General features: G+C 32.2%; 1 protein-coding gene across 7 annotated transcripts in view; it reads right to left on the bottom strand.

Moving 5' to 3' along the window:
- The window catches only part of LOC132702983 (E3 ubiquitin-protein ligase HECW2), a 153,853-nt gene that overhangs the window by 5,120 nt on the left and 133,833 nt on the right, over positions 1–14,900 (bottom strand). For 6 of the 7 annotated variants that reach the window (XM_060671949.1, XM_060671948.1, XM_060671952.1 and 3 more), the window contains one exon: positions 591–824. In XM_060671949.1, coding sequence (XP_060527932.1) covers positions 591–824 — 234 coding nt within the window. Of the gene's footprint in view, positions 1–590; positions 825–12,960; positions 13,054–14,900 lie in introns of those variants that run through there. The other variant, XM_060671954.1, reaches the window with a different exon arrangement.

Raw genomic sequence — 14,900 nt, forward strand, 5'->3', positions numbered from 1 at the left:
ATTCATGGAATTCGAAGCATGCGCCTCTCCAGCACCACATTAATCAGTTTCAGTCTCATATTGGAAAATGGAGGAAATGAAATATTGAATTAATTTATTTTTCATTTTCAAATATAAAATTTTATGAATTTTCCTATGAGTTTGGCCTTCACAAAACCTTCCTGTTCTTAGGGATCTGTCGATCCAGATAGAACCCTACTACTTACTCTTACTTATGAAATGGTATAAATATAGGGGAGAACCACTCTTTGGGCCCCTGATCATGCTTTCATATTATATTACGGTTAAGATGTTGGCGCTATGTAGACCCAAATTCTGCAATACTTCTCCCACAATGTTATCAAAAGCTGCAGATTTTCCTTTCAAATCTGCTATTGCTTCATTTGTATTGTAAATTTTATCCTCTGTGTCCCCAACCACAAAGTTTATTTCTATGCGCGTGTGGACGTCTCTATAGGTCGCTTCATTGATAGGGCCTATTTTCAATTGTTTCCTCTGTTCTGTGTGTGTTTATAACAAAATATAAGTTAGCTATCAAAAGTCCAGGTCCGGATTGGCTCAGTGGGTAATTAACATAAAATAGCACTTACTTGAATTTTCCGGGACCCTGCCCGTATCCTTTGTTTTCTAGTTTCCTATAGAAGTTCCTCAATTTGGCTTCGAAATCTCTTTTATGTGGCGCAGGCACTCGATGTCTGCTGAGACCGGGCGATGCAATCGGTGACGGTTGGGGCGAATTCCTGGGACTTCTAGAAGTACCGCTCGTTGCGGTAGTTCGACTATCGACCGTCGGAACATAAGACATAATCTCCTGCTCGAAAAGGCTGAAACAAAAATGAATGATAATTCTTTTCACATTTGTTAATATAATTTATAATATAATAATAATAAAGACTTTTTTTGTAGAAAATAAATAAATATATATAATACAATTTTCCAAGTTAATATATCCTACAACGGACGAGATTCAGTTCATCTGCCTTAAAGAGGCCTTAAAGAAGGATGTCTGTTGTTCCCTCTCACCCAAGTACTTAAACGTAAAAGAAATATTTATACGAAAGGGAAAAAAAAGTAGATGCTTACACACTTTAGCGTCAACCCTGAAAAAATAAATAAAATCAAGGAAAACATAAGATAAAATAAGAAAAATAAATAAGAAGCCTGAAATATTGTAGAATGTGCAAGATCAATTAAACAGGCAAATACTAAAGTTTAATTAATTAATTAAAAAAAAATAATTAGTTTTTAATTGTTGTATTTTAGCAACGAGTTTATTAATGAGAAACGGAGGTTTAACGTATGTGCATATGTTTGCAGTTTTTGGTGCAAATGCTTCCATGTATTAATTCTTTATCAATTAATTACGACGTGTTATTACTAAGCGTTTGCAAGTTCTTCACTAGCAGCATATTGCTCCAAACACCCGCACAACAACCAGTCAATTGACCGAAATAATTTGGGAAATGCAATTAAATTTATATTTATTTATATTGTGCGTTACGTCGCCGTCGCATCGTTCTGAGTACTAAATGGAGTCGATATTTTTATTGTGATTATCCAAATCGCTAAGTATCGTATTAGTGTATTGCTCGAAGAAGGTATTGGTAAATTGACAATCACAAACCCATAATAAAATTCGAAATATTTTATGTATAAACTGATAAAAATGCATATGGCCAGACGCCAGTATATGGAAATAAACAGGGAAGACAGGCGCATTAAATTTCGATGAAGAACTAAACATCATATTATGTTACTTATTAAATAACTGATTTAGTCAAATTAATATAACATTAAAAAAAATTAAAATCTGTTAAATTCGTAACAAACAATAATGATAACTTGTTATCTATGTTTCAAATCAGCGTAAAAGGGCCTTTCTTTTTGTGACATAATAGATATATAGTGCTAACTTTGATATACTATGCTTTTTGCTTTTCTTTTATATAAATAAGAACTTAATATCTAAAATAAAAAAGTTAGAAGTACAGAATTCTGGTGTGCGCTTTATGTACACCTTTAAACACAAGTCATAAACTTCGCGATTTAAAATGGTTAAATAATGCCTGTTTTGACTAGTGGAAATAGTGTTCAGTGCAGTGGAATTCGTTTTAATATTTAATGGAAAATACCCAAAATTAATAAAACCATGGGTGAAAGTTTTCTCTGGTATAAATCTGTTCGGATGGGCTGCTTTATCGGTATACTTAGATTAGCCAAGGGTGTCTGTAGTTCCCTGGAGATGCAAAAAACTTTTTTATTTTAAATAGAACATTCTATACATTAAAGCACGTGTTACCGTTTCCGACATATTTTTAATCATAAATCAAAAGTGACGTTTGGAGGTTATTGATTTCTGAGACTGAAAACATTTATTATATATTCGGGGTTGATTTCTTCATAGAAGGGGATCACTTTATTAATGGTTCATGTTGACATTTTAAAAATAAATAAATATAGGCCGATGAAAAGTAACATGAAAAAATTAAATGAAAAAATGTTGATTTCTAAATGGAAGCACCCAATTGTAATGTATTGAACATTTAAGAAAGGGCCACTTTGCCTCATTAGCAATAAAACGTTTTTTCATGATAAAAAGGCCATTCGGATATTATAATTGGAAAGGAAGATGAGGGCAAAACGTGGCATAAATGTAAATCAATAAATGAATAAAGATTTCTTTAAATATACCAAATAAAAACCTACAAAAGTTCTAAAAGAATAATAGAAAAAGTTAAAAATTCTAGAATATAGGGTTTGGCAATTAATAGAACCGCCATATAAAAAAAATGGATTTTTTTTGGTCGTTGCAAATTTAAACTAAGTCTTTTTGATTTGTTTCATTTAGTATTAGTATATTTTGCTTTTTTTTTTAGAACAACGTCGTATAGGCATTTCTTTTTTGCCTAAAATAACAATAACAATAAAAACTGATTCAGTTAAGGGGCATAAAACTGTCAACCTCCAATTCACAGGACAGTGACGTTTGTGTAGTGCTCTATTGTTTTTTTTTCTGCCATGTTTCCGGTGATCTTGGCCAATTAATATGCGTTTAACATTTTAACAATGAAAAAATAGGTTATTAAAAAGAAACTGCAAGTTTAGATTTAACTAGGGTGTCAAATTTTGAAAAGTGAAGGTAAAGTTGGTGCTTTTGTGTTTCAAGAAAAAACAAAAATGTTACAAAATTGTATTCTTAAAACCGAACAAAAAACATACTGAATACAAGAAAAAATAAGCCAAATCTTCATCCAAACATTATATCTATTTAAAAAATAACTATACAATACACTTTATACTTCTAAACATATTTTAATATCATCTTTTTATTTAATTAAGAAATGGATGAATCGTGAATATCTTAGTTTAATATCTGCACCATTTTTTTTTCTTAAATTAGCAAATTTTTGACAAGATCGGGTAAAATTTGAGCATTAATTAATTCGGATTCCAATGTTTTTACCTGAGTCTCCTTCTCTCTTTGCTTTTGCATCAGTCTGTGGCGGATTGATTATAATGCAATAAGGACTAAAAATTAAAAATTAAATCGGTTGACAACCCTAAATAGAACTTCTCCTGACTGACTTTAAGGTGTAAAATTCTAAGAAATCCTGACCAAAATTGTGAACCATGCTATTTAATCTAATGAAGGCACGCGATACGCATTCTGCCCTTGCGTTTGACGTTTACAATATTCCGCCATTACCAAAATTAAAATTTCCGGGAATGTGACACACTCGACGGGGAAATCTCTAAACATTATTATCGAAAACAACGGTTTGACAAGGCTACATTTACTACAAGTCTAATGATCGAAACAAATATTTGTACTTAGATAATATAAAAATAATACATAAAATCCACTAGACTTGGTCCTAATTGAAAAATCAATAGATAAGTTGTATCCCGTCGTGTCAATATTGTCGACATATTTATCTATTGAGAATTCTAAAAGCGCGACGGTTAAATTTGACAATAACATTAGTGCTTAATGTCGGACTTGACGGGTGATATTGGACCGTCAATTAAATTTCCTAAAGAATCCCTATTTCCTTATTGCTCACGGTCCAGTGAATTTCAATCGTTCGTCCGTAATTAAAAAGAATGGAAGAAGATATAGCGATTTTTTAAACATTTTAATCAATTTAACTCATTACGAACTTACGGCAGCGCACAGGCAATAGCGGGCATTACTTTGGTGCCATTTGCACGTAAAAGGTGCAAATGGTGTCTGGCTTTGTTAAGCCAATTTAAAAAAAGAAGTTCAGGTTCATTCAAATTTTTTTTTGCACGAGTTTTACGAAGAAGAGCCGTATTTTCAACAAACATACAAAAATACTTTGCCGATATATGTGAACTATCACTGGCGGCTGCAATCAAATATGAGTCACTAACAGTGCACCTGTTTATGTTGCCTACTATTTTTTTTATCCTTCCAAAATTAATATTTTTCGTCCTAATATTAGGCCAGGAAATCGTAGTTTATATGAAAATGACGCCAGAAGCTTATTTTAAAAAGCGTCCTCAGACTGAGTGTCGAAATTAGGACTTATTTGTCGACTCAAAATGTGCAAAAAAACGTATTTCAATCAGCAATTCGAGGAGATCCGCAATTTTGCATTTTTGGAATCAGATGTAAGGCACATTACGTTAAGTCACTGCCCTACGCTCCGCTACTGCAAAAAACAAAACAAATGCCGTTTACTACACTTGCTGCATAATATACTATTTGGCATTCCAAAGCAAGTGATCAAATATAGCCGTTTAGGGCAAACAACTGAATTAAGTCAGGTAGAAAATCATTGGTGTGGTAAGTTCTGAAGTGTTAAAGGCAATTGTTGCAGCGTCCTATTTTGTACGTTGGTTATTTTGAGATGAAGATAAAACTGCAATTAGAAGATGGTTTAGATCCATTTATTTTAGACATAGATAGTTGAAATAATTCAATTAATGGAGTTCCACCAGATATTATAAGTTATTTGGGGTTTTCACATAGCGTTTACACTAAGGAGGAGATACAAGCTTAGAAGTATTTTGAATCTGCCTTTGTTTTAAAAGTGGATACTACTATAAGCAACGACATTTTTGTTTAATAGGTGAAAAGTTTCCTCAACTAGCTCTTGAGTAAATTCTGCACCAATGAAATGGGAGCTGCTGAAGTTTCTCATAATTGCATTTGTTGCATGTTGCATTGCATGAGTTGACGATCCAACGTGAGCAACAAATATGTGAAACAAAATGGTTTCATTTTGAATGTGTAAATTTAGAAACCGTTCCCAATGCATCTTGGTATTGCAATGTTCTGATTCAAAAGAGATTTTTAAAAATAAAGTGCTTTTTTCCATAGTTGTTTGATGATATAACAATCATCATAACTTGAGTGCAATCGTTCAAATTAGAAAAACAGATACCATTGTAGTATTAATTTTATTTTACATAAAAAAAATTTGCAACTCACACATATGTTAATTAATATTTTAAAAGTAAAAATTTTAAAATGATATGCCAAATCGTTAAAAGACTGTTATAACTTTATAATTGTGAGGATCCACTGATAAAAACAACTTAATGCTGCTGTACTCGTCATGGAAACATATTTTTTAATGCTTTCAAATTTGTTTATATTTGATATACGACCCATTAAAGCATGTGGTGATTTTTCTGTTTTTTGTTAAAATATTCAATTTTTTTCGCGGCCAAATAAAGTTGTTCCAATTTTAGAGTCAACTCATCGATAGTTAAGTCCGTTTGAGTAGATTTTCCAGCAGGTTGATCCTTATCTTTTCCAAAACATTCAGTTTTTCTTAACTGTTTGTTTTTTTTTGCGTAGCTGGCACTCGATCGCGGTTTGATCGATTTTAACCACCAACCACAATTTTTTCATATTTTATGTAATTAAAAGTAATATAGTAAGCTACACTAATAGAAATGAACGTTTTTACACAATATCTACCAAGCACAAAGAAAAGCAAAATACACTTTAAAACCAAAAATTAATAAGCTTTTAACAGACACAAAATGCTTTGCTTATAAAGAAATGTAATTTACTTTGTTTGTTTGCCCTGGGACGCCATATTGAATTTCATTTGACAGGTCGTTGGATTGCCTAGTTCTTCGTGTCAGTTTTCCAGTGCCTGATATTTCTAACTGTTAATTAACGGAAATTTCAATCGACCAGTAAGTAATACGATAATTTCAAATCTGCCACCAGTTAAATCTAGCCGCCTGTAAGAAATTGAGTGGTGTGGAACAAATAAAGCAAAAAAAATATAGGAAAATGTACTGTTGTAGATCTTTATTTTATGTTGAAATCGACACTTAATGTTAAATAAAACGTAGATTTTAAAAAATTGACCGATCTAAGGTACGAGATAGGAATTTAATCAATTCATAATAGATGAAGACGATGAAACTTACTAATGGGCAAGGTACATTTTTAATGATTGTTTGGTGTTTTTATGAATTATTAAATATCGCCATTGATTTCCTTTTAGGTCGCGTTAATATTGAATATTTCGGGCGATAAAACATTTATAATTTTTTTTTTAATTACTAATCGAAAAAAAGCAGGCGCCGCTGCAAGTTACCGGCAAAGTCCGTTATGCAGTTTTACCTAGGTTTGCCTAGGCAAAGTCCGCATTACCGGGCCACTTTAGGCAAAGTCCGAAATTATTAGATATTTTGGACATTGTCTGCACTGTGGTACGACAATCTTAGGTTTGCCAAATGTGTAGCAGGCAAGCTCCGAGATAAACTGATATCCCGATTGCAGACGCTGGAAACTTGTCGTTACGTGTTATTAATTAAAGAAACTAAGAAAGCTGCGAAAAAAACAACTTTTCAATATCGACGTCTTAAACGTTACGATGTGCTACTTGCTGGTTGCATTAAAAAGTTAATTTTGTCAGTTTCTGAGCAAGTTACTGAAGTGAAATTCTTTGTGCCCAATGCTCACAAGGAATGTGGTCATGCTGGAAAAGATATTATGATTAAAACACTAATCAACAAATATGCTAACGTAACTGGAAAATATATTACACTTTACTTAGAGCTATGTGAAGCCTGTCACAAAAAGAAAAACTATCCAAAAAGGAACAACCGTAAATCCGTTGCTATTCCGAGAAGTAAATTCGATAGGACAAGTCGATTTTATAGATATGCAGACTTGCGCTCATGGTGATTTCAAATATATCGTTAATTACCACGATCATCTTTCGAAATATCTAGTTTTAAGGCCACTAAAACCGAAAACAGCAGAAGAGGTCGCTTATTGTTTAATATACATTTTTTGCATTTTGTGATGTGGCCACAACTGAGTATAGTCCACGGAAAATCACGTCATTCCCAAAGCCATCTAACCAAGATGTTGAAAACATATTATCTGCCTGGATGGAAGATAAAAACATCAAGCATTCGGGTGACGGTATCCGTTTTTATCAGTTACAGAAAAACAATGCAAATCAGAGTGGAATCCGACAAACTCCTTTTGAAGTAACGTTTAGTGAGTAACTGTTACATATTTATTATTTTTCAAAAATATAAAGTGTGTTCAAAATTGGGCACTTTTGGGGGGTTTAAGGTACTTCCAGGGCGAGGCTCAAATTTCAAGATAATAATTTTAGTGAAAACCACATTTAAATATGTCCTAATTTTGGGATAGGGTCTGTAACTTTTTTATTTAAGAAAATTTCTTTTTGGTGTACTTTGCTTTTTTGTAGTATTTTTAAAGATGTTTCAAAGATGCAACTGTACCGAAAAATATACCACTAACTCTTGTAAATGTAAAAGATTGAAATTGTTATGCAACTCTAAGTGTCACCACTCGACATAACGACTAATAAGTGACACAATTAACACTAAATATATTTTATAAGGGTTCCTGTATAATATGTACTTTGTAAAAGGTGTAGAATGCAGGAGCTCTAATTCTACCCAAAGAGACTTCTCTTTTTTTTTGGCAAAAACCTATGTTTTGGTAGTAAGTGACGTACATAAACAATACACTTTGGTGTATTAGTGATTGTTCTTTAAGATACAATAAATTATTATTACAAATTGATTTCATTTTCTTCTATTGCAAACTGTGCCTTATATTTGTACAACAAAAAATATTGACAGTATGACAGTAGTAATGCGGCAGGTTATTTCGGAGATTGCCTGCTGCACATTTGGCAAACCTAAGATTGTCGTACCACGGTGTAGGCAATGTCCGAAATATCTAATAATTTTGCCCTTTGCCTAAAGTAGCCCGGCAATACGGACTTTGCCTTGGCAAACCTAGGTATGACTGCATAACGGACTTTACCAGTAACATATACACAGCTATTAGGCAATATCACGACCCTACTATGGTTAAAAATGCGAATCAGACGCCTATATTTTCGGAAAGATGGAAATGATCTTCGGCGCCTGTGTCTACATTTACCCCCTATCCTGCACTCTACGCCATTTTATTTTTGAGGCCTCTATATTTATTGACGATCTGTCAGCGCAAATATTTGTTGTTGAACGCATTGGTTAAAAACGAGATTTCAAATCTCGCGCATGCGCATACGTGTGGATGCACCTTCTCAACGTAAGTTCTTGGTTTTTCCATATAGATTCTGCAGCTATAGGTATGTATTACTAATTTATTTTTTGTATTCAATTATTTTTCATTGTTAACCAACCAATCCTATTCTATCAATAATAACATTCAAATATTCAACAAAATATTAGACAGGATCAACTGCCTCTATGGTATCTCTATGGCAATTGCCTCCACATCATAACTAACCAAAATTAACTGATTTAAGAATAAATATTGGTTCATGTACTGGCTACACCCTCAATGTTAACATTGTAATTAATAAATAAAATTAAGTAGTGCAAATTTGTGTTAATTACTTCTTAGATTTTTGTTTGATTAAGAACCACAAAGGTTAACATACAAAAGTTTACATGCGGTGGCCGAAATATGTGTGTAATGGTGTTATGGTAACGTAGGAAAATTAAAAACGGATCATTTTTTTAGGTTGTCAAAAGAAACATTTGTGATTTTTATATTTTGGATGTATACTGCGAATGCGGGTACTCTAAAATGCGTTCGATAATAATTATTCGATAGCAAACAAAAAAACGAGCAACACACTCAAATGTGGGCCGTACATACCCGCAACTCGAAAAAATTCCAAACTCCGAACATAAAGGTTAGATTAACCTTGAAACGAGATACGGCCACTATACAATTAAAATGGTATCATCGTTTGAAAAATGTAAGTTTACTTTTGTGTTTCTGCATCCCATTAGGAAATCTACGGACGTTTAGTGCTATACAGGGCGATGTTATACGTCGGGAAACTTCAATAATTAAAAATAAATAATTAATAATAGACTATCTGTAAAATATCGGAAATTGTTTATACAGAGTGTCCCATATCCTATCCGCAACAGGGCAAATGACAATATTTTTTAAATAAATGTGGTGATAAATTTAAGTCACTAAAAGGATACACTGCGTCTAAAGTGAAAGATTTAATTTTTTTTTTTTATAAATATTGTGGATTCCTCCTGCGTCGGTTTTTGCTGAGTCGAACTTGCTGACGTTTCGCCAATCACCCTGTTGCCTTCTTCACTTGACTGAAACGTCAGAAAGTTCGACTCAGCAAAAACCGACGCAGGAGGAATCCAGAAGTTTTGTAAAATGTATTACATTAGCCTGTGGAAGTTTCTTTGAAAAATTAAGTTTTAATTATTTTGAAATGTGTAAAGACATTAAATTATTGATAGAAGAGATGTATAACCATTGACAACTCAACATTCATGGTCACATTAGAATAGAATAGGATAATTTATTTGTCCATTAAACTAGTAATAATTCACACAGAAGAAAATTACAAAAGAAAAAATGAAATAAAAATATAAGTACCAATAATTAGACGTTCAAAGAAAAACACTCAACAATTCAATCAGTAGTAATTTGAATGTTATAAGCTTAATAAAAAGAGCATGTTTAACAGTGTGCCTGATAGTAGATAAGAGATTGAATCATCTTTGGAATAAGTCAATATAAGGGGACTTTTTTTTTTATTGTGATGATAAATTACCGGCTTCAAGATATATTATGTCTAATTTATTTCCAGTATTTGGTGAATTTTTGACTCCGGGATATCATCCGTTCGCTCGTTGAACTCCGACTGGAATCCTGCATCCGACTGGAATCCTGCAAATCCTGCATCCGACTGGAATCCTGCAGACGTTTCGCCAAAATCTCACTTGGCATCTTTAATGCTCGCGCTCCGAAAACACTTCGAACACATATATATATATATATATATATATATATATATATATATATATATATATATATATATATATATATATATATATATATATATATATATATATATATATATATATATATATATATATATATATATATATATATAGTTAATTAATTAAATATATTATATATATTTAAATACATATGAATTATTTTTAGATTAAAAAAAACAATTCTAGAAGAAAATGAAATTGACCCATAGCAATAATTATTTCAACTCAATTAATTCAACTAAATCGAAAGTAGATTTGCTATTTTATCAGCTCAAAAAGTGGGTTCCAAAAAGTAATTTGAAACTGTAGATAACGCCTACCAGAATTACATCTCATTCCTAGAATTTATAATATATATCATTTGTTGATATTTCACATAACATCCGTAATTATAGCTGCATTAACAAAACGTTGCAATTTTTATCAGTTAATGAGAACAAATAGTTGATATAAACAAGAAAAACCGTTAAATAACGGTTTAAATTGATAACTCGGACCATTTTTTACCCAAACGAACAATACATGGAAATAATCTTAAGGAACAATTTTTAAATTTAAGCAACGAATATCAACAGTCAGATGATTTCAGTAATCACGTAGTTATCATGTAGCTTTCTGAAATGTTTGATCTCACATTGTTGAAAAAATATGTCTTCAAGTTTCTGTAATTTTTGCCTAAAATGCGTTTTTCTCCCGTTCAAAATTCGATAAAACAAAATATTTACCAGGTGATTCTTTTAAATCTATATTTCTATATGGGCCTTCAAATAACATCAACAACAAACCTTTAGAAACTTTTATAACACTTTCCTAGGTCTTATAGCAATATTGTTGCAATAAAACTTCACTTAATTTTGAAATACTCTCGGACTTATAAGTTACCAAACAAACTGAAAGCTATTAGTGGTCAATCATCACATTTCATATAATTAAACTAAAAATGCCTTTTAAACGAACAAAAGAAGTTGCGGCATGCATGGAAGTGTAACGAAAGCTGTCTTATCGCACTGGCACAATTTCTTTCTTAGTTATTTATATCTTTAGGAAAAAATATTAAACTTCATAACCTTAAAAATACAGTGACCTCCTCCTACACGAACAAAATTTATTGAAGTTTTATAAAAAAATTACAAAAGCGCTGAAAGGTCACCAAAAATAAAATACAGGTTTCAGTTAACTTGGGCAAATTTCTGAAAAATAATTCAGAATTTCTGAGAAACAAGTCAAAACTGAAACTCAGTTTCAGTCAAGCTCTGAAGCAGCCAACAAGATGATTGGCGAAACGTCAGCAATTTCGACTAAGCAAAAACCGACGCAGAAGGAATCCAGAAGTTTTGTAAAAAGCATTACAGTAGCCTGTGGAAGTTTCTTTGAAAAATTAAGTCAAAACTTCTATCTGTATGTCAGAATTTCTGACAAATCAGAATTTCTGAGAAACAAATCGTAACTTCTCAGAAATATGTCATAATTTCTGACATAAGTCAAAATATCTCAGAATTTTAATAATATAAAATAAGTACGAAATTCTAAAAAAATAAGTCAGAGTTAGTCTTGCGTGAGTTATATTGCGAATCTAAACATTAGATATACAGGGTAATTCATAACGAATGGACAATTTCTAAGCTGAAGGTATTATGATTGAGTTGGACATAACAATTTTGATAATAATAATAAAAAAAAATTAAAACAAATATTGGGATTTCGTAATATTTTTTTAGTTAGTTTGGTGTCTAGTGACTGTATATCTGATGTTTCGATTTGCGATGTCCATGTTAGAAATTCTGAGTTGTTTTTCAGAAATTATGAGTTAAATCAGAAATTCTGACAAAAATTAAAACCCATATTTTATTTTTGGTGCCCAGCGCTTTTCGTATTCTTTAGGGTTCATAGTAGGTATAGAATATTTATTGGGTCCTGTAAAATTTATAAAGCTCTTACGGAGTCAGCTATAAAATCCGAGGTACAAGTTATAAGGTTTTTAAGCAAGCTATAAACCTCTATTCAACCAAATAAACGCCAAAAATCCACAAGTATGGATTTAAAACAGGAGACACGAAGAGTTTGCTAGACTTTAATTTACGGAAATATAGGTTTAGCGTAAAAGGTATGATGTCTACCATAAGAACGACAAAAAAGGAGAAAACGTACGACAACCGCCTTTAAATTATAATGAGAATTAATTCTTAAATGTAACAAAGTTCATCGTTAAATTGCAATTGTTTGATTTACCACATAAATCTGAAAATAAAATATGAAGACCCAAACTATGATATTAGAAAATTGTACATCACGCTGCGATAAGTTTCACTTGTGGCTTAGTTTATTCTTTGCATTGGCAAATCTGTGTTCTCTTTCTCAAGACTCACCCTTTTTATTAAAAATTTTTTTTGACATCCTCAAAAACTGTTTAAAATATTGAGGTTTTTTTTTTAGCCAATTTTAACCCCCCTTTAGTTTTATTTTCCGGCCAAGACCTAACAAGAGCATTACTTTTTCCAATTCAATAAAAACAAGTAAAAGTATCCTATATACTATGAGTTGAACTGTTGTACATTTGGAGATGAATAAAGAAATGAATTGCTTTGTTAACTGATTGTCGGTGTAAAACTATTATTACTAAATCTTACTAGGCCTACTTTAACTTACTTAAATAAACCCATTGTAATAGTTTAATAATTCGAATGGATATAGAGTTGTAATATGTTTTTATGATGCCGAATGTGTCACACTAAACCGACGTGGTTAAAATATAAATACACCGACCCATATGTTACTGGAGAGTGATCACAAATAAAGACGCATTTTAAACAATGCAATAAGTATCTAATTACGTATCTGTGTTTCCGGTCTGACGGCAGTTATATCTCTGAGAAGCATAATTTAACGGATCATCTTCAACTCGATAAACTGACATAATGTTGTCACGACAATTAGCCAATAATAATTGCGAAATAAATCTAACAAGTAAATGGGATTGAGTGAAATTTTTCGCTTCAAACGTGATTCATGCGGGCGTTGGATCTGTTTTTGCTTTAAGCGATGACAGGTTGAATGACGTGTGCTACGGCGGTATATTAAAATGGACAATTAGCAAGGATTTTTACTACGATCTCGTTGCATCAAAAATAGATAAGGATCCCACACGCAACAATTTTTTATATTTATTTATTTATTTATAAACAAGTCTTTCCTACAAACAGACGCAGCTGTCCAATAAAATGAAAGCACAAAAAGAGATACTTTGTCAGTGGACTAGTTTAAATTATTTTTGACCAGCTAAATCTAATCAAGAACTAATTACAGCGTAGTTTGAATGATATCTAGATACAGCAAGCGTTTGCCTGTTTCGAAGAATATAGGGATTACAATTAAAGTATATTTTTTCCAAAACGAAAGGAGGTTCAATCAAATTGTTTCCAACTTTATAAAGAAATAATAAATCAGAATTTGTTCTACGATTTTCCAAAGAGTGCATTCAATAGAAATGAAGGTTTTCAGTATAACTAAAAAAATGCCTGTTTCGTTGTACACGTTCCATATATTTAAAATACATTGCATTTCAGACTGGCGTAGCATATTCCAACACGGGTCTGAGAAGACTGTAAAAAGTATTATTAAAGATTTTTTATTATTAAACTCATTAGCCACCCGCAAAATAAATTCAAGACTCTTTTAACCTTTAGAACAATGTTTTCTACGTGCATTTCAAAAATCCAATTTAATACCCCGGTCCTTTGCGGGTTCAAAAAGTTCAGTTTGTAGTTACCTAGGTAGAGATCACTTTTAATTTGCAATTGTGGTAATTTTCTTGTAAACAAAACACAGTGACATTTCTCAGAGTTACCAAACAATATGTTCAGAGAACAATATTCTTCAAAATTTGATAAATCTCTCTGCAACAATACGTAATCTGCCGCCGAGTGAACCGATTTTGAAATTTTTAGATCATCTGCGTACATGGATTAAGTGCTATGTAAAATGCACTGGCCAACATCATTATATAGGAAAATAGCAAACAATAAGAGACCCTTGAGGTACCCCGAAGTTATATTTGTACTCTGTGATTTTATCCGATTTACAACAACATACTGGGATCGCCCGCACAAGGAACAACCCTTCAGGAGGGCGAGCAAAACACCGTGCACACCGAAATTGTCGAGTTTCACGGCAAGAGTTGGGTGGTGTATTTATCAAAAACTTTGGAGAAACGGCGCACCATACTGTCACTCGCTAACTGAACAAACGGAACCAAATTAGTTAAGATTGATCTTTTACGAAAAAATCCGTGCTGATTCGGGTCAATACACCCCTTAACAATAAAGAATAATTGCTTCAAAACAAGTTACTCAAACTACTTGCCAAAGTGGCTTAAGAGAGAGATCGGTCTGTAGTTAGTTTCTTTACTCTTATCACCGGATTTCAAAATGGGCACGACTTGGGCCATTTTCCAAAGTCCAGTATATTTACCAGTTAGGATGGATTGATTGTATAGCAAAAAGAGGAGCTCACAAAGATCGGGGCATAATTTTAAAAATATCGAAGGAAAACTATCTGTCCCAGATCCCTTTTGGAGATTAACAGAGCAT

The sequence above is a fragment of the Cylas formicarius genome, unplaced genomic scaffold, assembly GCF_029955315.1.
Source record: "Cylas formicarius isolate icCylForm1 unplaced genomic scaffold, icCylForm1.1 PGA_scaffold_6__28_contigs__length_40554024, whole genome shotgun sequence".
Lineage (NCBI taxonomy): Eukaryota > Metazoa > Arthropoda > Insecta > Coleoptera > Brentidae > Cylas > Cylas formicarius.